The following is a 26,167-nucleotide window of genomic DNA, read 5'->3' as shown; positions in this document are numbered from 1 at the left end:
CCACACCAAGAGTGGGTCTGGGCTGATCTTCAGCCCTGGTTGGGTGACGCTAGGGTGACCCCAGCCAGGCAGGGCGGGTAATGGGGGGAGCCTGGTCCAGAGGAGACCTGCTGATGTTATCACTCACGTCTGTGCCCGCGACACTGGAGAAATAAAGGTCCACTGATGTAAAAAGCAGTTGTCAGAGGTGGTTACTTCGGGGCTCCGGGAAGGGAGTTGGCCGGTGGGCATTTCGGAAAAAACCTAATAGATGTGTCCAGTGCCAGGTCGCCATACAGGTGCCTATGTAACTTTGGTCTTCTTCGAGGTAGCTGGGGGCACTGGAGAGAAACGGCACGGCCTGATGGACTGAGCACTGGCCCGCAAGTCAGAGGATATGGGTTCTAATTCTGACATTGGCACCTGCCAGCTGTAGGACCTTGGGCAAGTCGCTCAACATCTCCACAATATGGGGGTGAAATACCTGTTCTCTCTTCCCCTTTGACTGTGAGGCCCATGGAGAGCGAGAGTGAGCCTGCCCTGAGTATCCTGTGTCTACGCTAGGGCTTAGCACATAGCACTTAACCAATCAATCAATGGTATTTATTGAGCACTTATTGTGTGCAGAGCACTGTACTAAACACTTGGGAAAGTCTAATACGACAGCGTTGGTAGACACCTTCCCTGGTCACAGAGAGTTTACCGTCTAGAGGGGGAGATGGGCAGTAGAAATAAAAAAATTAACAGATATATAAATAAGTGCTGAGGGGTTGAGGGTGAGGTGAATACAAATACCACAAGTGTTGTTATTACTATTTTTACCGGGCCCTGGCTCCTTGCTCTGCTTCACCCCTTCCCTCCAGGGACTGTGGTTTCCCGGTCAAAGGACCCCACCCATCGCCTAGTTAGACCCCATTTTACGAAGCGTGGGAATTAGCATGAACGATCGCCGAAGGGTCTGGGGGAGATGCTCCGGCTGGCACGCCCCCGCTCCCGCCACATCCAGGGGAGAAGGTTCCCCCAAACAGCACAGCGAGCGTTGGAAAGGAGGAGCCTGTATTTCTGGTCTAGGTGGTTCTCTGGACATGTTTGGTTGGTAGGAAATGAGGTCACACTGGGGGTGGGGGTAGCCATGCCAGCATCTGGGGTCCGGGAAGGGTCCGGGAAGCGTTGAGGGGGGCTGGAAAGGAGGGTGGAGGGGCCCTTTGGATCAGGCGGTTAGGAGGAGGAGGACTGGTGGGGGGACAGGGTCCTTTAGGAAGGGCCTACTTCTTCCCTTTGCCCTTCTTCTTCTTCCTCTTGGACTTCAGCAGGGACCTGATCAGGTAACCCTTCCAGAAGGCCTGGATGAGGGTGGCGGCCCGCACCATGATGATCAGCTCCCTCTCCTCTTCCAGCTTCTTCTTGGAGGTGACCTGCCTCTCTTCCGTGATCTGGGCGTATTCCTGCCGCAGCACCCCGTGCTTCTCCTGCAGTTCGGCCAGCTGGGCCTTCTCTTCGGCGTAGATGGCTTGGAGTTCTTCCAGCTCCGTCTGCGTAGGGGTGGACCGTGGAGGTGTGTGGGATCCCCCACGGCCCCCTGTGAGCTCTCCTCTGCTGCCCGAGGGTCTCCCTCTACCTCACAATGGAGGTTTCTCAGCCCACCAGGCACCTGCTCTTAAAGGAGTCTCGAGGGGAGGACGTCCCCCACGCCATGTCCAGCCTCAGTGCCTGGGACCCTCCCCGCACACTCCCGTCCGGTCTCCGGGGACTTGGGACAGCTGGCGGCCTCCAGCCCCTACGCTGCCCACTTTCTATCACTTCTCAATTCCTCTGACCTCCTGCTCCACCCCAACTCACCAACTTGGACACCCGTTCAATCTCATCATCTCTAGTCACAGGAAGTGCTCAATAAATGTGACCGGTCGATAGTCGCTGTATGATCTCTACCCTCACCACTTCTGAAATTCTTCTAGCCGACCCCAGCCTCCTCACCTGCCTTCTGTCCCACAAATCCCCTCCCCACAAATCTGTCCTGTTCCTTCAGAGACCTCCGATGTTTTGACCCCATACGATTTTCTCAAGTCGTCGTGCCCCATTTAGCCTTCATACCCAAACTACCTTCCCTTGACACACCAATTGATACTCTCGACGCCACCTTCTCTACTGAACTCAACTCACTTGCTCCCCTATCCCTTCCCGTATCCCTTCGTCCATCTCGTACCACTAAACCACAGCACTGGTCACCTCCGTAGTCCGTTCCTTCACTCTTGCGTACAAGCCACGGAGTGCTGCTGGCAGAGATCCAGATATCGAGCTGACCTCATATATCTCGACTTCATCCTTGCCTGCTTTAACTCTGCCCTCCCCACTCCCTGGCAACATTATCTCTCCATGTTTATTGACTCCCATGCCCGTTGCCCTCAACAGTTGTTTCAGGTATTCAACTCCCTCTTCAAAACCCCTGTTCCCCCACCCCATCTCTTCCCACTAATGACCGAGCCACAGACTTTACTGGGAAAATTGAAACCACTGGGTGTGATCTTGCTAAAATCTTCCCTGCTCCTCTCTATTCCCTCCTTCCCTGCCTCTTCTTCATCACTCCCATCTTCCCCAGCAATGTCTCAAGAGATCTCCTGCTCCCTCTCAAAATCCAAACCCCCATCTGCACCTCCGACACCATCCCGACATACCTTATCAAATTGCTTGCCTCTTCCCTTCTTCCCGCCCTGATTGCCATTTTCAATTGTTTGCTCTTCAGTGGCACTTTCCCCACTGCTTTCAGACTCATATCTCCCCTATCCTCCCTTGACCCTATGGCTCCCTCCAGTTATAGCTCCATCTCCCTCCTACCATCCCTCTCCAAACTCCTTGAACAAATCATCTATACCCGATGTCTCTGCTTCTCCAATCTGGCTTCCACCCTCTTCACTCCACAGTAACTGCCCTCTCAAAGGTCACCAATTGTCTCATCCTTGCCAAATCCAATGGCCTCTACTCCATCCTAATCTTCTTCATCCTTGCCAAATCCAATGGCCTCTACACCATCCTAATCTTCAACCTCTCAGGTGCCTTTGACACTGCTTCTCCTTGGAAGCATTATCCAATCTCAGCTTCGTTGACCCTGTCCTCTTCCTGCTTCTCCTCGTATCTCTCTGGCCACTCATTCTCAGTCCTTTTTGCGAGCTCCTCCTCTGTCTTCCATCCCCTAACTGTGGGAGCCCCTCAAGGCTCAGTTCTGGGTCCTTCCATTCTCCAGCTAAACTCATTCCCTTGAAGAACACATTCACTCCCATAGCTTCAACTCCCATCTCTAAAGGGGATGATTCCCAATTCTGCATCTCCAGCTCTGATCTCTCTCCTCCGCTGTCTTGTATCTCCTCCTGCCTTCAGGACACCTCTACTTGGATGTCCAGTCAACACCTCAAATTTAATGTGTCCCAAACAGAACTCCTTTTCTTCCCACCCAAACCCTGTCCTCCCATCCAATTTTCCCATCACTGTAGGCAGTGCCACCATCCTCCCTGTCTCACAAACCCGTAACCTTGGTTCTACCCTTGACTCATCAAGGTAGAACAGTCAACCCACATATTCAGCCTGTTACCAAATCCTGTTGGTTCAACCTTCTCTACCATCGCTAAAATCTGCCCTTCCCTCTCCATCCAAACTGCTACCATGTTAATCCAAGAATTTATCCTTTCCCGTTTTGATTACTTCATCAGCGTCCTTCTGACCTCCCGGCCTCCTGCCTCCTGCCTTTCCCCACTGCAGTCCATACTTCACTCTGCTGCCTGGATAATTTTTCTACAAAATTGTTCACACCATGTTTCTCCACTCCTCAAGAACTTCCAGTGGTTGCCCATTCACCTCTGCATCAGATAGAAACTCCCTACCATTGATTTTAAAGCACTCAATCGGCTCGCCCCCTTCTACCTTGCCTCCCTGATTTATTACAACCCAGTCCACCCCCTTCACTCCTTTCATGCCAATCTACTCACTGTACCTCAATCTCATCTCTCTCGCCCTCTTGCCCGTGTCCTGCCTCTGTCCTGGAATGCCCTCCCTCTCCATATCCTACAGGCAATCACTTTCCCCACCTTCAAAGCCACTGTTGGGTAGGGACCGTCTCTATACGTTGCCAACTTGTACTTCCCAAGCGCTTAGTACAGTGCTCTGCACACAGTAAGTGCTCAATAAGTACGATTGATAATAATAATGATGGTATTTGTTAAGCGCTTACTATGTGCCAACCATTGTTCTAAGCAGTGGGGTAGATTCCAAGAAATCAGGTTGTCCCTCGTGGGACTCACAATCTTAATCCCCATTGTACAGATGAGGGAACTGAGGCGCAGAGAAGTGAAGTGACTTGCCCAAGGTCACACAGCAGACAAGTGGCGGAGGTGGGATTAGAACCCACGTCCACGCTGCTTCTCTTATAAAAAACACATCTCGTCCAGAAGGCCTTCCCTGACTAAGCTCTCATTTCCCCTTCTCCCACCCACTTCTGCAACACCCTTCTTTATTCACCCTTCCCTCAGCGCCCCAGCACTTACCTACATATCCGTAATTTGCTTATTTACATTAACGTCTGTCTTCCCCTCTAGATTGTAAACCCTTTTTATGCGGAGAATATGTCTACCAACTCTGTTGTACTCTCCCAAGCGCTCAGTGTGGTGCTGAGCACACAGAAAGCATTCAATAAATACGATTGATTGATTGATTGATTGACTGCTTCTCCTTTCCTCCACCGTGGTCCGTGCCGGGACCCCGGGCTCAGTGGGCCCAGGGTCGGGGCAGGGAGTGGGGGGGATCAGTTGGGGGGTCCGCTCTGGATCCCCTTCCAGGCAGAGGACAGGGGGCTCTCCCCTTCCCATTGGTGGGGCTCCACCTTAACCACTCATCCCTTCGGGAATGCCGGGACCCTCCGTTTTCTGAGGGGGGATGGCGGACTGGGCTAGCTGGCTGTCTTCTCTCCTTCTGTACCACCAGTGTGGAAAATCCTTTTAGTTGTGAAATAATAATACCTCCTTCCCTTCCCCACAGCACCTGTATATATGTATATATGTATGTATATATGTTTGTACATATTTATTACTCTATTTATTTATTTATTTTACTTGTACATATCTATTCTATTTATTTTATTTTGTTGGTATGTTTGGTTTTGTCTCCCCCTTTTAGACTGTGAGCCCACTGTTGGGTAGGGACTGTCTCTATATGTTGCCAATCTGTACTTCCCAAGCGCTTAGTACAGTGCTCTGCACATAGTAAGCGCTCAATAAATATGATTGATTGATTGATTACTCTATTTATTTATTTATTTTACTTGTACATATCTATTCTATTTATTTTATTTTGTTAGTATGTTTGGTTTGGTTCTCTGTCTCCCCCTTTTAGACTGTGAGCCCACTGTTGGGTAGGGACTGTCTCTATATGTTGCCAATTTGTACTTCCCAAGCACTTAGTACAGTGCTCTGCACATAGTAAGCGCTCAATAAATACGATTGATTGATTGATTGATTACTCTATTTATTTATTTATTTATTTTACTTGTACATATCTATTCTACTTATTTTATTTTGTTGGTATGTTTGGTTTTGTCTCCCCCTTTTAGACTGTGAGCCCACTGTTGGGTAGGGATTGTATATGTTGCCAATCTGTACTTCCCAAGCGCTTAGTACAGTGCTCTGCACACAGTAAGCGCTCAATAAATACGATTGATGATGATGATAATAATAATAATAATAATGGTATTTGTTAAGCACTTACTATGTGCAAAGCACTGTTCAAAGCGCTGGGGAGGTTACAAGGTGATCAGGTTGTCCCACGTGGGGCTCACAGTTTTAATCCTCATTTTGTCAATAATAATTGCGGTACTGACAAAGCATTTACTATGTACCCAGTGGATAGAGCACGGATCTTGGCATCAGAAGGGCCTGGGTTCTAATCCCAGCTCCGCCGCTTGTCTGCTGTGTGACCGTGGGCAAGTCACTTCACTTCTCTGTGCCTGTTACCTCATCTGTAAAACGGGGCTGAAGACAGTGAGCCTCAAGTGGGACATGGACTGTGCCCATCCTGTTTAGCTTGTATCTCTCTCAGCGTTCATTCATTCAGTCGTATTTATTGAGCGCTTACTGTGTGCAGAGCACTGGACTAAGCTCTTGGGAAGTACAAGTTGGCAACATAGAGAGACGGTCCCTACCCAATAACGGGCTCACAGTCTCTCAGCACTTAGTACAGTGCCTGGCACATAATAAACCCTTAACAAATACCATAGAAAACAAAAAACAAAAGCACTGTACTAAGCGCTGGGGTAGATAAAAAAAATAAGCAGGTCCCACATGAGGCTCACAGTCTAAGTAGGCGGGAGAAAGGGTATTGAATAGTATTGAAGGTATAGAGAAGCAGCATGGCTCAGTGGAAAGAGCCCGGGCTTTGGAGTCAGAGGTCATGGGTTCAAATCCCAGCTCCGCCAGTTGTCAGCTGTGTGACTTTGGGCAAGTCACTTCACTTCTCTGGGCCTCAGTTTCCTCATCTGTAAAATGAGGATTAAGACTGTGAGCCCCCCGTGGGACAACCTCATCACCTTGTAAACTCCCCAGCGCTTAGAACAGTGCTTTGCACATAGTAAGCGCTTAATAAATGCCATTATTATTATTATTATAGGTCATGGGTTCAAATCCCAGCTCCGCCAGTTGTCAGCTGTGTGACTTTGGGCAAGTCACTTAACTTCTCTGTGCCTCAGTTACCTCAACTGGAAAATGGGGATGAAGACTGTGAGCCCCCCGTGGGACAACCTGATCATCATCACCATCAATCGTATTTATTGAGCGCATACTATGTGCAGAGCACTGTACTAAGCGCTTGGGAAGTACAAATTGGCCACATATAGAGACAGTCCCTACCCAACAGTGGGCTCACAGTCTAAAAGGGGAAGACAGAGAACAAAACCGAACATACACCAAACCAAACCTGATCACCTTGTATCCCCCCCAGTGCTTAGAACAGTGCTTTGCACATAGTAAGCGCTTAACAAATACCATCATTATTATTATTGAATCCCCATTTTGCAGATGAGGGAACTAAGGCATGGAGAAATAGAGTGACTTGCCCAAGTTCACACAGCAGGCAAGTGGCGGAACTGGGATTAGAACACAAATCCTCTGACTTCCACTAGGCCACGCTTTTTCCCAATCGGCAAGAATTACGATCCCGGGAGTCAGAGGACCCGGGTTCTGATTCTGCCTCTACAACTTGCTTGCTCCGTGATCATGGGCTCGACACTTTCCAGTAGGCCACGTGAAGCAGTGAGGCCCAACACAGGGGAGCAACCCAAGCTCACTACCATCCAGAGACCTGGGTTCTAATCCTGAGTCTGCCACTCACCTACTGTGTGAACTTGGGCACGTTACTTCACATTTTGGGCCTCAGTTTCCTCATCTGGAAAATGGGCGTTAAACACCTTTTCTCCCTCCTCCTCAGACTGTGAGTCCCTTGTGGGATTGAGATTGTGTCTGATCTGTATCTACAGTGCTTTTGCATATTCATTCATTCAGTCAGTCAATCGTATTTATTGAGCGCTTACTGTGTGCAGAGCACTGTACTAAGCGCTTGGGAAGTACAAGTTGGCAACATATAGAGACGGTCCCTACCCAACAGCGGGCTCACAGTGCATAGAGTAAGCACTTAACAAATACCACTATTATGGACAGGGATCTTGCCAGCCATTCTCCCAAGTGCTCAGAAAAGTGCTCTGTGCAGAGTAAGTGTTCAATAAATACCACTGACTGTAGAGAAGCAGCATGGCTTAGTGGAAAGAGGACAGGCTTGGGAGTCAGAGGTCATGGGTTCTAATCCCGACTCTGCCATTTGTCAGCTGTGTGACTTTGGGCAAGTCACTTAACTTCTCTGTGCCTGTTACCTCATCTGTAAAATGGGGATTAAGATTGTGAGCCCCACGTGGGACAACCTGATCACCTTGTATCCCCACAGCGCTTAGAACATTGCTTTGCACATAGTAAGCACTTAACAAATGCCATTATTATTATTATCATTTTTAGGCAGGGGACAGGGGGACATAGGGACTGAGGGGAAATGGTTCCTTTGTAAACTAGGAGGACTCAGTGATCAGAGCAGGCCAAGCTGCCAATCAACCAATCAATCAATTATGTTTATTGAGTGCTCACTAAGTGCAGAGCACTATAATAATAATAATGATGGCATTTATTAAGCACTTACTATGTGCAAAGCACTGTTCTAAGCGCTGGGGAGGTTACAAAGTGAGTCGATTGTCCCACAGGGGGCTCACAGTCTTCATCCCCATTTTACAGATGAGGGAACTGTGGCCCAGAGAGGTGAAGTGACTTGCCCAAAGTCACACAGCTGACAATTGGCGGGGCCGGGATTTGAAGACATGACCTATGAAGCCAAGGCCCTACTGAGAGCTCACCTCCTCCAGGAGGCCTTCCCAGACTGAGCCCCTTCCTTCCTCTCCCCCTCGTCCCCCTCTCCATCCCCCCATCTTACCTCCTTCCCTTCCCCACAGCACCTGTATATATGTACATATGTTTGTACATATTTATTACTCTATTTATTTATTTATTTTACTTGTACATATCTATTCTATTCTATTTATTTTATTTTGTTAGTATGTTTGGTTTTGTTCTCTGTCTCCCCCTTTTAGACTGTGAGCCCACTGTTGGGTAGGGACTGTCTCTAGATGTTGCCAACTTGTACTTCCCAAGCGCTTAGTCCAGTGCTCTGCACACAGTAAGCGCTCAATAAATACGATTGATTGATTGACCTCTGACTCCAAAGCCAGCGCTCTTTCCACTGAGCCACGCTGCTGCTCATGTGACTATGAATGTGACTATGTGTGTGCATGTGTGTTTGTGTGTGTTCGTATGTGTGAGTGAATATGTGTGAGAAGACAGAAGTGGGGTACGCATACAAGGCTGTGTATGTGTGTGGATGTGTCTGTAGGGCCGGAGTATGAATATGAGAGCATACAGGTATGTGGTTGTGGGTGAAATTGTGTTACAGTGACAACGTCCCCAGTGTCAGCAGCCCCTTCCTTCCTCTCCCCCTCATCCCCCTCTCCATCCCCCCATCTTACCTCCTTCCCTTCCCCACAGCACCTGTATATATGTATATATGGTTGTACATATTTATTACTCTATTTATTTATTTATTTATTTATTTTACTTGTACATTTCTATCCTATTTATTTTATTTTGTTGGTATGTTTGGTTTTGTTCTCTGTCTCCCCCTTTTAGACTGTGAGCCCACTGTTGGGTAGGGACTGTCTCTATGTGTTGCCAATTTGTACTTCCCAAGCGCTTAGTACAGTGCTCTGCACATAGTAAGCGCTCAATAAATACGATTGATTGATTGATTGAGAGGTGAATACCAATGACTCTGGGTTTTCTGCAAAAAAGGAGGAAGAGTTGCCTAATGAAAGAGGCTTGGGCCCACCCACCCTGGGTTATGGCCAGGGCTATCGGCTGTATTAAAAGCAGATTTCACTGAGGAATCAGACCCAACATGTTCTTTTCGTACTCCAAGGAGAACGAGGGCTTAAAACTGCCCTGAACAGGTGCTCCTGGGAGAGTACAATACAACAGAAATAGCAAACACCTTCCCTGCCCATAATGAGCTTACAGTCTGGTTGGGGGCGGGGAGAGGGGGACGACAGACATTAATATAAATAAACAGTTTATAATATATAATTTAAAGATATGTACATAAGTGCTGTGCATTTGGGGACAATATCTAATGTCCGAAGGTCACAGATTTGAGAGCACAGATCATCATCATCATCATCAATCGTATTTATTGAGCGCTTACTGTGTGCAGAGCACTGGACTAAGTGCTTGGGAAGTCCAAGTTGGCAACGTATAGAGACGGTCCCTGCCCAACAGTGGGCTCACAGTCTAAAAGGGGGAGACAGAGAACAAAACCAAACATACTAACAAAATAAAATAAATAGAATAGATATGTACAGGTAAAATAAATAAATAGAGTAATAAATAAGTACAAACATATATACATATATACAGGTGCTGTGGGGAAGGGAAGGAGGTAAGATGGGGGGATGGAGAGGGGGACGAGGGGGAGAGGAAGGAAGGGGCTCAGCCTGGGAAGGCCTCCTGGAGGAGGTGAGCTCTCAGTAGGGCCTTGAAGGGAGGAATATAAGTAAACAGTTAATATAAGTCAACAGTTTATAATATATAATTTAAAGATATGTACGTAAGTGCTGTGCATTTGGGGACAATATCTAATGTCCGAAGGTCACAGATCTGAGAGCAAAGATGACACAGAAGGGAGAGCGAGCCTGGGAAAAGAGAGCTTAATTGGGGAAGGCCTCTTGGAGGACTTGAATAATGCTTTGAAGGTGGAAACTAGTTACGCGACCCCCCGAGCATTCTATTTATTTTATTTGTTAGTATGGTTTTGTTCTCTGTCTCCCCCTTTTAGACTGTGAGCCCACTGTTGGGTAGGGACTGTCTCCATATGTTGCCAATTTGTACTTCCCAAGCGTTTAGTACAGTGCCCTGCACACAGTAAGCGCTCAATAAATACAATTGATGATGATGATGATGGAGAGAGGGATGATCTGGCGTCTTTCCGCCAGGGAGAGAAGGCCCCCGGACCTGAAGAACTGAGGAAAAAGCTTGGGGGCGTCTGGGAAATGAACGTCAGGGAGGGTCAGGGCTGGGCTGGAAGGTTTTCCACTGAATTTCTGGGGGTTGGTGGGGAAGGATACCTGTTTCTCTCCCATTTCCCCATCGTATTTCTGGATCCAATTCTCGATTTCAGTCTCTAGTTTATATTTCTTCTGAAAAAAAAAAAAACCACAAACAGAAAAACCACACAGAAAACCTGAACCCAAAGTATCACTTGATTCTAGGCGTCGGCCAACTTTGTGCATCATACTCTCCCAAGTGCTTAGTACAGTGCTCTGCACCTAGTAACCGCTCAATAAAAGCCATTGATTGATTTTAGGTGTATGGCACTACCTGGGGTGGGGGTGGGGGCCATGGCGGGAAGGGCTGCCCCTGATTCGGGACATGAAGCAGCGTGGCTCGTTGGAAAGAGCACGGGCTTTGAGTTAGAGGTCATGGGTTCAAATCTCAACTCCGCCAATTGTCAGCTGTGGGGCTTTGGGCAAGTCACAAACTCCCAGACTGAGCCCCTTCCTTCGTCTCCCCCTCGTCCCCCTCTCCATCCCCCCCATCTTACCTCCTTCCCTTCCCCACAGCACCTGTATAGATGTATATATGTTTGTACATATTTATTACTCTATTTATCTATTTATTTTACTTGTACATATCTATTCTATTTATTTTATTTTGTTAGTATGTTTGGTTTTGTTCTCTGTCTCCCCCTTTTAGACTGTGAGCCCACTATTGGGTAGGGACTGTCTCTATATGTTGCCAAATTGTACTTCCCAAGCGCTTAGTACAGTGCTCTGCACACAGTAAGCGCTCAATAAATACGACTGACGATGATGATGAAGTCACTTAACTTCTCTGTGCCTCAGTTACCTTATCTCTAAAATGGGGATTAAGACTGTGAGCCCCCCGTGGGACAACCTGATCACCTTGTAACCTCCCCAGCGCTTAGAACAGTGCTTTGCCCATAGTAAGCGCTTAATAAATGCCATTGTTATTATTATTATTATTCAGGATGAGGGCAGTGGGCAGGAATTAGCAGGTTGGGAGCCTGTTCCTGCCCCTCTGACTGCTTGACTTCCTCAGCCTCAGTCTTCTTCATCTGGAGAATGGGGATAGTGATACCTGTCGCCTCCTTTCCTTTGGGGTTGAGGCCGGGGGGACTTGGAAGAGATGTCAGATTAAGCCCAGCTCTACCTTTCAAGGGGCCTGACTCCTACCGGTACGGGCTTCCTTGATGCTTAATGGGCAGAATCAATCAATCAAATTTATTTATTTGTTTATTGATTGATTGGTGGGCAGAAAACTCCTGCCCCTTCCCCTCCCCTCCTTCCTGTGGACCCTATCCGCCTGCCCCATCCTCTGCCCCCCTTCCCGAAGGGCCTTTCCCCCTGCCCCATTCCTTCTGCCTCCCTTCCTGAGGACCCTTTCATTCCTCCAGTCGTATTTACTGTGTGCAGAGACCACCGTACTAAGCGCTTGGGAAGCACAGTTCAGCAATAAAGGGAGTTAATCCCCTCCCACAGCCCCCCGCTCACCTTCCTGAGGGCCCCTTCGATTTCGCGGTTCTCCGAGACCAGGGTGTTGGCCTGGGTCCTCTGCACCAGGATGTCCTGCTGGATTTTGGCACAGCGTCCCTGAGAGGCCCGCAGCGCGGACTTCTGCAGCTTCTCGGCATCCTGCCGGCTGCGGTGGAGGTGGGTCTGGGAGAACTTGAGCACGAGCTGCAGTTGGCTCTTCAGCTGCAGGTCGGCGAGGTTTTCCTTCTCCACCTGGGCCCGGGGGGGAAGAGGATGAGTGACGGCTGCCATCCGGGACCACTGAGGCAGGGGACACCTTTGAGGGACAGTGGGAGGGGGACTCCGTCCTGGACCGGTTGGTCTGGGCAAAACCTGGATGGAAACCCTGAGCACTCCAGCCCACTCAGACACCAGACTGTGAGCGCCTTGTAATAATAATAATAATAATAATAATGATGGCATTTATTAAGCGCTTACTAGGTGCAAAGCACTGTTCTAAGCGCTGGGGAGATAACAAGGTGATCAGGTTGTCCCACGGGGGGCTCACAGTCTTAATCCCCATTTTACAGATGAGGTAACTGAGGCACAGAGAAGTTAAGTGACATAATAATAATAATGATGGTATTTGTTAAGTGCTTACTATGTGCAAAGGACTGTTCTGAGCGCTGGGGAAGATACACGGTGATCAGGTTGTCCCACATGGGGCTCACAGTCTTGGTCCCCAGTTTACAGATGAGGGAACTGAGGCCCAGAGAAGTGAAGTGACTTGCCCAAAGTCACACAGCTGACAAGTGGCAGAGTGGGATTCGAACCCATGACCTCTGACTCCAAAGCCCATGATCTTTCCACTAAGCCACAGCTGCTTCTCTGTGCTTGCCCAAGACTTGCCCAAAGTCACACAGCTGACAATTGGCGGAGCCGGAATTTGAACCCATGACCTCTGACTCTGTAGCCTGGGCTCTTTCCACTGAGCCATGCTGCTTCTCTTTCCTTGTAGATAGAGAATGTGTCTAATAATAATAATAATAACTGCGGTATTTGTTAAGCACTTACTATGTGCCAGACACTGGGGGAGATATAAGGTAATTGAGTTGGACACATTCCCCATCCCACATAGGGCCCTTTGTCTTAATACCCATTTTACAGATGAGGTAATTGAGGCACAGAGAAGTTAAGTGACTTGCCCAAGTTTACACAGCAGGCAAGCGGCAGGGAAGAGATTAGAACCCAGGTCCTCTGTCACTCAGGCCTGTAGTTTATCCACAAGGCCATACTGCTTCTACCAACTCCGCTATATTGCGCTCACTCAAGCACTCAGTACAGTGCTCTGCTTAGTGTTAATGTTTAATCAATATCACTGATTGATTGACGGATACAGTGTTCTGCACACAATACGTGCTCAGTAAATACTATTGATTGATTGACTGCTTTTGCCAAGTAGAAGTGGGAAGCAGCATGGGCCCGGGATCCAGGAGCCCTGGGTTCTAATCCCGGCTCCACTACTTGCCTGCTGTGTGACCTCGGCCAAATCACCGAACTTATCTGGGCCTCAGTTTCCTCATCTGTAAGATGGGGATAAGGTAGCTGCTCTCCCTCCCTCTTAGATTGTGAGCCCCACGTGGGATATGACTGATCTGCTTCTTTTGCATGTCCCCTGGTATCTACCGCAGTGCTTTGCAGAGAGTGTTTCGCAAACGCTATCATTATTATTATTATTGACTGTGAGTTTGAAACCAACTGAAGTTCTGCACCAGTCACTCAGGACTACATATTCACAACCAAAACATCACAGAATTGACTGCTGTCAGCGAATTCTGCTATGTATTTAGAGAAGCAGCGTGGCTCAGTGGAAAGAGCCCGGGCTTTGGAGTCAGAGGTCGTGGGTTCAAATCTCGGCTCTGCCAGCTGTGTGACTTTGGGCAAGTCACTTCACTTTGCTGTGCCTCAGTTCCCTCATCTGTAAAATGGGGATTAAGACCGTAAGTCCCCCGTGGGACAACCTGATCACCGTGTAACCTCCCCAGAGGTTAGAACAGTGCTTTGAACATAGTAAGCGCTTAATAAATGCCATCATGATTATTATTATTATTATCAAGCAATCAATGATATCTATCTATTGAGTGCTTACTGTGGGCAGAGCACTGTACTAAGCATGTGGGAGAGTACATTGTAACAGAGTGGGTAGACGTTACTCCCACCCACAATGAGCTCACAGTCTAGGGTAGGGGGACAGACATCAATTCAAATAAATAAAATTTCAGATATGTACATAAGTGGGTGGGGATGGGGTGGGGGAAGAGCCAGGGGAGCAAGTCAGGGTGACGCAGAAGGGAGTGGGAGATGAGGAAAAGTGGGACTTAGTCTGGGAAGGCTTCTTGGAGGAGATGGGCCTTCAGTAAGGCTTTGAATGGGGGGAGGAGAGTCATTGTCTGTCGGATTTGAGGAGGGAGGGCGTTCCAGGCCGGAGGCAGGACGTGGGCGAGGGGTCGGCGGTGAGACAGGTAAGACGGAGGCACTGTGAGAAGGTTAGCCCGAGAGGAGCAAAGTGTGCGGGCTGGGTTGTAGGAGGGAAGCGAGGTCAATCAATCAATCAATCAATCAATCAATCAATCAATCGTATTTATTGAGCGCTTACTGTGTGCACAGCACTGTACTAAGCACTTGGGAAGTCCAAGTTGGCAACATATAGAGACAGTCCCTACCCAACAGTGGGCTCACAGTCTAAAAGGGGGAGACAGAGAACAAAACCAAACATACCAACAAAATAAAATAAATAGAATAGAATAGGTGAAGTAGGAAGGGGAAAGGTGATGGAATGCTTTAAAGTCGATGGTGAGGAGAGAAGCAGCGTGGCTCAGTGGGAAAGAGCCCGGGCTTTGGAGTCAGAGGTCATGGCTTCAAATCCCGGCTCCACCACTTGTCAGCTGTGTGACTTTGGGCCAGCCACTTCACTTCTCTGGGCCTCAGTTCCCTCATCTGGAAAATGGGGATGAAGACTGTGAGCCCCGCGTGGGACAACCTCATCCCCTTGTATCCTCCCAGTGCTTAGAACCATGCTTTGCACATGGTAAGCGCTTCACAAATGCCATCATTATTATCATTTCATTCATTCGACTGTATTGAGTGCTAACTGTGTGCGGAGCACTGTACTAAGCGCTTGAGAGAGGACCAGGCACCAGCTTCCCGCAGTGGCAGGGGGGTGGGGATAGGGAACGGGTCATCATCATCATCAATCGTATTTATCGAGCGCTTACTATGTGCAGAGCACTGTACTAAGCGCTTGGGAAGTACAAATTGGCAACATCTAGAGACCCAACAGTGGGCTCACAGTCTAAAAGGGGGAGACAGAGAACAAAACCAAACATACTAACAAAATAAAATAAATAGAATAGATATGTACAAATGGCAACATCTAGAGACAGTCCCTACGCAACAGTGGGCTCACAGTCTAAAAGGGGGAGACAGAGAACAAAACCAAACATACTAACAAAATAAAATAAATAGAATAGATATGTACAAATGGCAACATCTAGAGACAGTCCCTACGCAACAGTGGGCTCACAGTCTAAAAGGGGGAGACAGAGAACAAAACCAAACATACTAACAAAATAAAATCAATAGAATAGATAGGTACAAATGGCAACATCTAGAGACAGTCCCTACGCAACAGTGGGCTCACAGTCTAAAAGGGGGAGACAGAGAACGAAACCAAACATACTAACAAAACAAAATAAATAGAATAGATATGTACAAATGGCAACATCTAGAGACAGTCCCTACGCAACAGTGGGCTCACAGTCTAAAAGGGGGAGACAGAGAACAAAACCAAACATACTAACAAAATAAAATAAATAGAATAGATATGTACAAATGGCAACATCTAGAGACAGTCCCTACGCAACAGTGGGCTCACAGTCTAAAAGGGGGAGACAGAGAACGAAACCAAACATACTAACAAAATAAAATAAATAGAATAGGTATGTACAAATGGCAACATCTAGAGACAGTCCCTACGCAACAGTGGGCTCACAGTCTAAAAGGGGGAGACAGAGAACAAAACCAAACATACTAACAAAATAAAATAAATAGAATAGATATGTACAAATAAAATAGAGTGCTAAATCTGTACCAACGTATATACATACACCTTCTTACCTCGGCGTTCCGGGTCTGAACCATGGTGTCCAGCTCTCCCTCGAGCGCCAGGATGGCCGCCGAGTTCCTCCTGGCCCGCCGGGCCACCTCCCGCGTGAAGTCCCTCTTCTCCCTCTCCTCCGAGGGGCCGGTGAGGAGCTTCTCGAACACGAAGCCCCGGAGTTGTGCCAGGTGGTCGATGAGGGCCTGGGCGGCCGGGTGGCGGCCGTGGGCCTGGGCTCGCAGGGCGGCGGTGCCCTCGGGCCGGGCCATGAAGAGGCGCAGGATGCCCCGGGTGGAGCCTTTCAGCTCCTGGCGGAGCGAGCGGGGGCCAGGCCGCGGGGGGTCCGGGGGGCTCGGGAGGGCTCGGGGGGACTCGTCCTCACCCCCCAGGCGGCCCGCCAGTTCCTCGTGAATCCTCACCGCCTGGCTCAGCTCCTCCCCGAGCTGGCCCCTGAAGCCGTCCAGGTTGGCGGCCACGTAGGACAGCAGGGTGGCCACCTCTACCTTCTGGACGGCCTCGTCCAGCACCGCCATGACCCTCTTGGTCTCCAGCGTGGTCAGTTTGGTGCGGGTGGGGTCCGGCCGCGGGGCGGGGGGGCTTCAGGGGTGGCGGGGTCGCTTCCGGCGGGCCCCCGCCGGGGTTACTCGGCTCCGTGGCCTGGAAGAGCGGGGACACCAGGACCACGCGGGTGGCCATGTCGGCCTTGGGGGACGGTGGACCGGGCCGCTGGCCGGGGACGCCGGGAAGTGGAGAGTCCGTGTCCCCGTGTCCGTCGCGGTGACCTTTCGGAATGGGAAAATAATAATTATCATAATAACTGTGGTATTGGTTAAGCTCTTACTACGTGCCAGGCACTACATTCATCATCATCATCAATCGTATTTATTGAGCGCTTACTGCGTGCAGAGCACTGTACTAAGCGCTTGGGAAGTACAAATTGGCAACATCTAGAGACAGTCCCTACCCAACAGTGGGCTCACCGTCTAAAAGGGGGAGACGGAGAACAAAACCGAACATACTAACAAAATAAAATAAATAGAATAGATATGTACAAGTAAAATAAATAGAGTAATAAATCATCATCATCATCATCAATCGTATTTATTGAGCGCTTACTGCGTGCAGAGCACTGTACTAAGCGCTTGGGAAGTACAAATTGGCAACATAGAGAGACAGTCCCTACCCAACAGTGGGCTCACAGTCTAAAAGGGGGAGACAAAACCAAACATACTACAAAATAAAATAGAATAGATATGTACAAGTAAAATCAATAAATAAATAGAGTAAGAAATATGTACAAACATATAGACATATATACAGGTGCTGTGGATTAATCACTAGTGCATTAATCACTAGGGTACCACGATCTGCTTCTGAGCGTTGGCCTGGCGGTCTGTTTGAGGGGAGGGCCGGGGCGGGAGGAAGTCCAGGCCACCCTGTCGCCAGAAATAACTCCTGGTCAACTCTGCTTCACGTAGTCTTCTCTTCCTCCCTTCGAGGCCCTACTGAGAGCTCACCTCCTCCAGGAGGCCTTCCCAGACTGGGCCCCTTCCTTCCTCTCCCCCTCGTCCCCCTCTCCATCCCCCTCATCTTACCCCCTTCCCTTCCCCACAGCACCTGTATATATGTAGATATGCTTGTACAGATTTATTACTCTATTTATTTATTTATTTTACTTGTACATATCTGTTCTATTTATTGTATTTTGTTAGTATGTTTGGTTTTGTTCTCTGTCTCCCCCCTTATAGACTGTGAGCCCACTGTTGGGTACGGACTGTCTCTATATGTTGCCAACTTGTACTTCCCAAGCGCTTAGTACAGTGCTCTGCACACAGTAAGCGCTCAATAAATACGATAGGGTAGATAAAAGCTAATCAGGTTGGACACAGTCCCTGTCCCACATGCGGCTCCCCATTATACAGATGAGAAAACAGAGGCATAGAGAAGTGAAGTTGACTTGCCCAACATCACACAGCAGACGAGTGGCGGAGCTGGGATTAGAACCCATGACCCTCCGACCCCCAAGCCTGTGCTCTATCCACTATGCCACGCTGCTTTCGTTGGTTCAACAGGTGTTTCCAGAAGGCCCACGGGATGGGTTGCAACCTAGACTGTTAGTCATTCATTCATTCGATCGTATTTATTGAGCGCTTACTGTGTGCACAGCACTGGACTAAGCGCTTGGGAAGTACAAGTCGGCAACACACAGAGACGGTCGCTGCCCAACAGCGGGCTCACAGTCTAGAAGGGGGAGACAAAGAACAAAACAAAGCATGTTAACAAAATAAAATAAATAGAATAAATATGTACAGATAAAATAAATAGAGTAATAAATACGTACAAACATATATATAGCTTCCCGAGGGCAGGGATTACATCTACTAACTCTACTGGACTCTCACAAGCGTTCAGTACAGCACACAGTTAACTTTTAGCTCCCGGAGGGTGTCTACTAATTCTCTCGGGCTCTCCCAAGCAGGGAGCTCTGCACTCCCTGGACTTTCAGCTCTCTGAGGGTAAGGATCACATCTGCTAACTATTGGACTCTCCCAAGCGCTCAGTACAGTGTTCTACACAGAGTAAGCACTTAACGGCACTGATTGATAAGTGAATGCTCAATGAATGCTGCTACTACTAGTGGTACGAATACTACCATTTCCAGTGGACTCTCTCCCAAGTGTCTACAGTCCCACCTTTCAAGCCTTATTTCCGCAATTTGGCATATTTCCGCCAAGAAGCCATCCCCGACTAAGCCCTCATGTCATCATCATCATCATCAATCGTATTTATTGAGCGCTTACTGTGTGCAGAGCACTGTACTAAGTGCTTGGGAAATACAAGTTGGCAACATATAGAGACAGTCCCTACCCACAGTGGGCTCACGCTCCCTCTGCATCCCCCTTGCACTTCGATTCATGCCCTTTAAGTGCTCAATAAATACTATTGATTGATTGTATCTCCTTCCAATCACAGCCTTGAAGTTCCCTAAGCAGCCTGGCCTGGTGGATTAAAGCAAGAGCCTGAGAGTCCAAAGGACCCGGGTTCTAATCCTGACTCCGCCACTCGTCTGCTGTGTGACCCTGGGCAAGTCACTTTGCTTTTCTGTGCCTCAGTCCCCTCATTTGTAAAATGAGGATTAAGACAGTAAGTGCTGTGGGACTCAAGGTGGGGTGAATTAAGGGGGCGAATCCAATAAATACGATGCCGAAGGAAGCGGGAGAGGAGGAAATAAGGGCTTAGTTGGGGGGAGGCCTCTTGGGGAAGATGTGCTTTTAATAAGGCTTTGAAGGTAGGGAGAGTGATAGATCATCAGATGTGAAGCGGGTGGGGGCAAGTTCCAGGGCAGAGGCAGGGCGTGGGTAAGGGGTTGGTGGCAAGAGAGACAATCAATCAATCAATCATATTTATTGAGCGCTTACTGTGTGCAGAGCACTGTACTAAGCGCTTGGGAAGTACAAGTTGGCAACATATAGAGAGGGTCCCTACCCAACAGCGGGCTCGCAATCTAGAAGAGACAATCGATCGATCAATCAATCGTATTTATTGAGCGCTTCCTGTGTGCAGAGCACTGTACCAAGCGCTTGGGAAGTACAAGTTGGCAACATATAGAGAGGGTCCCCACCCAACAGCGGGTTCGCAGTCTAGAAGAGACAAGATCAAGTACGGTGAGTATGTTGGTGTTAGAAGAGCAGAGTGGGCAGGCTGGGCTTTAGTAGGAAATCTGGGATGGAAGACAGGAGGGGGTGAGGTGACTGAGTGCTTTAAGGCCCATGGTAAGGAGTTTCTGTTTAATGCCGAGATGGGTGGGCAACCATTGGAGGTTTTTGAGGAGTTGGGAACCATGGGCTGAACACAGTTTTGCAGAAGAATGATCTGGGCAGCAAAGTCTGGACTGGAATGGGGAGAGAAAACGTTAGAAGGGATTGAGAGGTAAATGATGACACTTATAATAGTCTTTATTAAGCCTTTACTATGTATCAGGCACTCTTCTAAGTGCTGGCCTAGATACAAGCTAATCAGTCCCTGTCCCACAGCACTTCTTCATTCATTCATTCATTCAATCGTATTGAGTGCTTACTGTGTGCAGAGCACTGTACTAAGTGCTTGGGAAGTACAAGTTGGCAACATAGAAATAGTCCCTACCCAACAACGGGCTCACAGTCTAGAAACGGGCTCACACACGTATCTGTCCTTCCCCTGGCCCGGGAATGCCCTCCCTCCACACAGCCGCCAAGCTAGCTCTTCCTCCCTTCAAAGCCCTACTGAGAGCTCACCTCCTCCAGGAGGCCTTCCCACACTGAGCCCCCTTTTTCCTTTCCTCCTATCCCCCCGCCCTCCCTTCTTCCTCTCCCCACAGCACTTGTATATACATATATATATATATATATATATTTGTACAGATTTATTACTCTATTTATTTTACTTGTACATATTTACTATTCTTTTTATTTTGTTAATGATGTGCATATAGCTTTAATTCTATTTGTTCTGACGATTTTGACACCTGTCTCCATGTTTCGTTTTGTTGTCTGTCTCCCCATTCTAGACTGTGAGCCCATTGTTGGGTAGGGACTATCTCTATATGTTGCCGACTTGTACTTCCCAAGCACTTAATACAGTGCTCTGCACACAGTAAGCACTCAATAAATACGATTGAATGAATGAATATCTATAATTTATTTACTTATATTAAGGTTTGTCTCCTCCCCCAGAGTGTAATAATAATAATAATAATGGCATTTATTACACACTTACCATGTGCAAAGCACTGTTCTAAGCACTGGGGAGGTTACAAGGTGATCAGGTTGTCCCCCGGGGGGGCTCACAGTCTTAATTCCCATTTTACAGATGAGGTAACTGAGGCCCAGAGAAGTTAAGTGACTTGCCCAAAGTCACACAGCTGACAATTGGCAGAGCCGGGATTTGAACCCATGACCTCTGACTCCAAAGCCCGTGCTCTTGTCCACTGAGCCACGTGCTAAAGGACAGGAAATCAATCAATCAATCAAGTGTTTATTGAACACTTACCGTGTGCAGAGCACTGTACTAAGCACTTGGAAAAACACAGTACAACAGAATTAGCAGAAACGTTCCCTGCCCATAATGAGTTTACAATCTAGAGGGAGAGATGGACATTAAAATGCGAATAAATGAGTAATTTATAATAAATCATTTAAAGATATGTACATAAATGCTATGGGGTTGGGGTGGGGCGGATATCAAATGTCCAAAGGTCACAGATCCAAGAGCGTAGACGATGCAGAAGAGAGAGTGAGCCGGGAAAAAGAAAGCTTTATTGGGGAAGGCCTCTTAGAGAAGATAATGTGTCTACCAACTGTGTTTTATTGTACTCTCCCAAGCCCTTAGTACAATACTCTGCATACAGTAAGTGCTCGATAAATACGACTGATTTTTTTTTTGTATCTCAGTTTCCTCAGTGGGGATAAAAATTTAGCCTATGAGTCCCATATGGAACTGGGACTTTGTCCGATCGACGTGTATCTACCTCAGGACTTGGCAAGTAAATGCTATTATTATTATTACTATTACTCCCCCCACTAGACTGTAAGATCGTTATGGTCAAGGAATGTGCCTGTTTATTGTTATATTGTACTCTCCCAAGTGCTTAGTACAGTCCTCTGCACACAGTAAGTGCTCAACAAATAGGATTGAATGAATGAATGGTGGAAGTTGTACACAATAAGTCAGCTATGAGAGGGAGGTGAGGCCCAGTGAGCAGCGGGGCTTGAGGGGAGTGAAGAATGCGAGTTGGGGTTCATTCATTCAATCGTATTTATTGAGTGCTTACTGTGTGCAGAGCACTGTACTAAGCGCTTGGGAAGTACAAGTGGGCAACGTATAGAGTCGGTCCCTACCCAACAGCGGGCTCACAGTCTAGAAGGGGGAGACAGACAACAAAACAAAACATATTAACAAAATAAAATAAATAGAATAGTAAATATGTACAAGTAAAATAAACAGAGTAATAAATCTGTACAAACATATATACAGGTGCTGTGGGGAGGGGAAGGAGGTGGGGCAGGGGGAATGGGGGGGAGAGGAAGGAGAGTAGTCGGAGTGTAGTGTAGTGTAGTGGGGTGTAGTCGGAGAGGAGCAAGGATAGTAATAACAATACTAATGACATTTATGAATGAATGAATGAATGTGAGTTGGGATTCATTCATTCAATCGTATTTATTGAGCACTTACTATGTGCAAAGCACTGTTCTAAGCGCTGGGGAGGTTACAAGGTGATCAGGTTGTCCCATGGGGGGCTCACAGTCTTAATCCTCATTTTACAGATGAGGGAACTGAGGCCCAGAGAAGTGAAGTGACTTGCCCAAAGTCACAAAGCTGACAATTGGCGGAGCCGGGATTTGAACCCATGACTTCCGACTCCAAAGCCCTCGCTCTTTCCACTGAGCCACGCCGCTAGTAGTTGAGAAGTAGTGTGGCCTCGTGGAAAGAGCACGGGCCCGGAAATCAGAGGATGTAGGTGCTAGTCCTGGCTCCTCCACGTCTGCTGTGTGACCTTGGGCAAGTCACTTCACCTCTCTGTACCTCAGTTACTTCATCTGTAAAATGGGGATTCAGATTGCCCCACGTGGGACAACCTGATTACCTTGTATCTACCCCAGCGGTTAGAACAGTGGTTGGCACATAGTAAGTGCTTAACGAACACCATCATTATTAATTATTATTATTAGGGAGAGAGCTGATTGGGTGCCTTAAAGTGGATGGTGAGGAGTTCCTGATTCATGTGGAGATGGATGGGCAACGATTGTAGGATTTTAGAGGAATGGGGAGATGTGCATAGCACAATGTTTTAGGAAATCGATCCAGGCGACAGAGTGAATTATGCACTGGAGTGGGGCGAGCCTGGAGGCAGGGAGGTCGGCGAGGAGGCTGATCCCCGGCTGATGCTTTCAGCCAGGCAGTGTAATCCCCGTTTGGATGGAGGGCAAGGGGCAGATTCAGGAGCTTTTGTGGGAGAAAACCACTAGGCTTTAGTAACAGACTGGATAATAATAATAATAATAATAATAATGGTATTTGTTAAGCGCTTATTATGTGCCAAGCACTGTTCTAAGCGCTGGGGTAAATACCAGGTAATCAGGTTGTCCCACGTGGGGCTCACAGTCTCAATTCCCATTTTACAGACGAGGTAGCTGAGGCCCAGAGAAGTTAAGTGACCTGCCTAAGGTCACACAGCAGACAAGTGGTGGAGCCGGGATTAGAACCCATGACCTCTGACTCCCAAGCCTAGGCTCTTGCCACTAGGCCATGCTGCTCCTCAGCACGGATGAGAGGGATGAGGATGAGAGAAGCAGCATGGCTTAGTGGATAGAGGCCGGCCCTGGGAGTTAGAAGGTCATGGATTCTAATCCCGGTTCCGCCACTCGTCAGCTGTGTGACCTTGGGCAAACCGCTTCACTTCTCTGTGCCTCAGTTACTTCATCTGTAAAATGGGGATTAAGACTGTGAGCCCCAAGTGGGACAACCTGATTTTTTTAATGGCATTTATTAAGCGCTTACTATGTGCAAAGCACTGTTCTAAGCACTGGGGTAGATACAAGATGATCAGGTTGTCTCACGGGGGGTTCGCAGTTCTAATCCACATTTTCTAGATGAGGTAACTGAGGCACAGAGAAGTTAAGTGACCTGCCCAAAGTCACACAGCTAACAAGTGGCGGAGCTGGGATTTGAACCCATGAACTCTGACTCCAAACCCCGGAATCTTTCCACTGAGCCACGGTGCCTCTCTCTGATCACCTTGTATCCCACCCAGCGCTTAGAACAGTGCTTTGCACATAGTAAGCGCTTAACAAATAATTCTTATGAGAAGCAGCATGGCTTCCCAGACTGAGCCCCCTCCTTCCTCTCCCCCTCTTCCCCGCCTTACCTCCTTCCCTCCCCACAGCACCTGTATATACGTATATATGTTTGTACGTATTTATTACTCTATTTTATTTGTACATATTTATTCTATTCATTTTATTTTGTTAATATGTTTTGTTTTGTTGTCTGTCTCCCCCTTCTAGACTGTGAGCCTGCTGTTGGGTAGGGACCGTCTGTCTCTATACGTTGCCAACTTGTACTTCCCAAGAGCTTAGTACAGTGCTCTGCACACAGTAAGCGCTCAATAAATATGAATGAATGAATGAATAATAATAATGATGGCATTTATTAAGCGCTTACTATGTGCAAAGCACTGTTCTAAGCACTAGAGAGGTTATAAGGTGATCAGGTTGTCCCACGGGAGGCTCACAGTCTTAATCCCCATTTTACAGATGAGGTAACTGAGGCACAGAGAAGTTAAGGGACTTGCCCACAGTCACACAGCTGGCAAGTGGCGGAGCGAGGATTTGAACCCATGACCTCTGACTCCAAAGCCCGGGCTCTTTCCACTGAGCCATGCTGCTTCACATTAGTACAGTGCTCTGCACACAGTAAGCGCTCCATAAATACGATTGAATGAATGATATTAATATAAATATATTTGTACATATGTGTACATATTTATTGCTCTATTTATTTATTTTACTTGTACATATCTATTCTATTTATTTTATTTTGTTAATATGTTTGGCTTTGTTCTCTGTCTCCCCCTTCTAGACTGTGAGCCTGTTGCTGGGTAGGGACCGTCTCTAGATGTTGCCAACTGGGACTTCCCAAGCGCTTAGTACAGTGCTCTGCACACAGTCAGCACTCAACAAATACGATTGATTGATTGATTTTGTTAGTATGTTTGGTTTTGTTCTCCGTCTCCCCCTTTTAGACAGTGAGCCCACTGTTGGGTAGGGACTGTCTCTATATGTTGCCAACTTGGACTTCCCAAGCGCTTAGTACAGTGCTCTGCACACAGTAAGCGCTCAATAAATACGATTAAATGAATGAATGAATGAATGTATATATGTTTGTACGTATTTATTGCTCTATTTCCTTATTTGTACAAATTTACTCTATTTTATTTTGTTAATATGTTTTGTTTTGTTGTCTGTCTCCCCCTTCCAGACTGGGAGTCTGCTGTTGGGTAGGGACCGTCTCTAGATGTTGCCAACTTGGACTTCCCAAGCGCTTAGTACAGTGCTCTGCACACAGTAAGCGCTCAAGAAATCAATCAATCAATCAATCGTATTTATTGAGCGCTTACTGTGTGCAGAGCACTGTACTAAGCGCTTGGGAAGTACAAACTGGCAACACATAGAGACAGTCCCTACCCAACAGTGGGCTCACAGTCTAAAAGGGGGAGACATACGATTGATTGATTGAAATGAATATATCAATAATCAATCATTAATGAGTGGGGGGCTGGCGTCTGGGGCTCCCCCTTTTCCCCTCCCCCCAACTCACCCTGTAGCATCTGCGGTCCCTCGGGCCTCCCACAGGCATCCGCGTCCCCGCGTTGCTAGGATACGCCCCGCGGAGGGGCGGGGCGCTCAGGATTTGATCGACACTCCCCTTCGCCAATCATCCTTCCAGCCCCGCCTGTCCTCCCCGCCCCCTGACCTCACTTCCTCCCCCGAGCCGGGGGGGAGAAGGAACACGCCGCGGGCCAATCAAATGTCCCGGCGGCTTCCCTTTCCGCCAATGGGAAGAGCCGAGGGCCGAGGGGGCGGGGCCTCAGCGCCTGTGGGGGGCGGAGTCGAAGGGGGGGCGAGGGCCTGCCCCAGCGACCAATCGGAATATAGCAGGGGGGGCAGGAGCAGCCAATGAGCAGCTCCGGTGGGCGGGGCCTCCAGGGCTTTTGCGCAGCCGCAGTGAGGTGGTCGGCGGCGCGGAAGAGGGGATCCCGGGGGCGTCCTGTAAGGAGTATGGGGAGCGTACAGGACGGGAGGGGGGGGCTGAGGGGGATCTGGGGGGTCCTTGCTGGGCAT

At 48.2% G+C, this 26,167-nt stretch overlaps 2 protein-coding genes across 2 annotated transcripts in view; one reads left to right on the top strand and one right to left on the bottom strand.

Annotated features, from left to right (window-relative positions):
- Positions 1-808: 808 nt before the first annotated feature.
- IQCD (IQ motif containing D) lies at positions 809-26,167 on the bottom strand. The gene is made up of 8 exons (XM_038762761.1): positions 25,968-26,167; positions 25,644-25,698; positions 17,651-17,725; positions 16,939-17,015; positions 16,307-16,886; positions 12,170-12,403; positions 10,724-10,795; positions 809-1,511 (listed from the first exon to the last, which is right to left on the bottom strand). The coding sequence occupies exons 1-8, from the start codon at positions 26,165-26,167 to the stop codon at positions 1,245-1,247; spliced, it is 1,560 nt and encodes a 519-aa protein (XP_038618689.1). The 3' UTR covers positions 809-1,244.
- Positions 26,050-26,167, top strand: part of TPCN1 (two pore segment channel 1) — a 63,544-nt gene continuing 63,426 nt past the window's right edge. Inside the window, 1 exon segment of the mRNA XM_038763585.1 lies at positions 26,050-26,095. The gene's annotated coding sequence lies outside the window, so the exon portion shown is untranslated.

This window comes from Tachyglossus aculeatus, chromosome 21 (assembly GCF_015852505.1).
Source record: "Tachyglossus aculeatus isolate mTacAcu1 chromosome 21, mTacAcu1.pri, whole genome shotgun sequence".
Lineage (NCBI taxonomy): Eukaryota > Metazoa > Chordata > Mammalia > Monotremata > Tachyglossidae > Tachyglossus > Tachyglossus aculeatus.
Note: the sequence above shows the minus strand (reverse complement) of the source record. Positions and strands in the feature narration are given on the sequence as shown.

Bases quoted from the DNA above. Each gene is read 5' to 3' on its own strand.
- IQCD (XM_038762761.1), bottom strand. From the start codon at position 26,167: ATGCCCAGCAAGGACCCCCCAGATCCCCCTCAGCCCCCCCCTCCCGTC. The intron at 17,726-25,643 runs GTGAGTTGGGGG...TTCTGGCGACAG, and splicing joins GGGACCGCAGATGCTACAGG to GGTGGCCTGGACTTCCTCCC. The intron at 12,404-16,306 runs GTAAGAAGGTGT...CCCCGGGCCCAG, and splicing joins TTCAGACCCGGAACGCCGAG to GTGGAGAAGGAAAACCTCGC.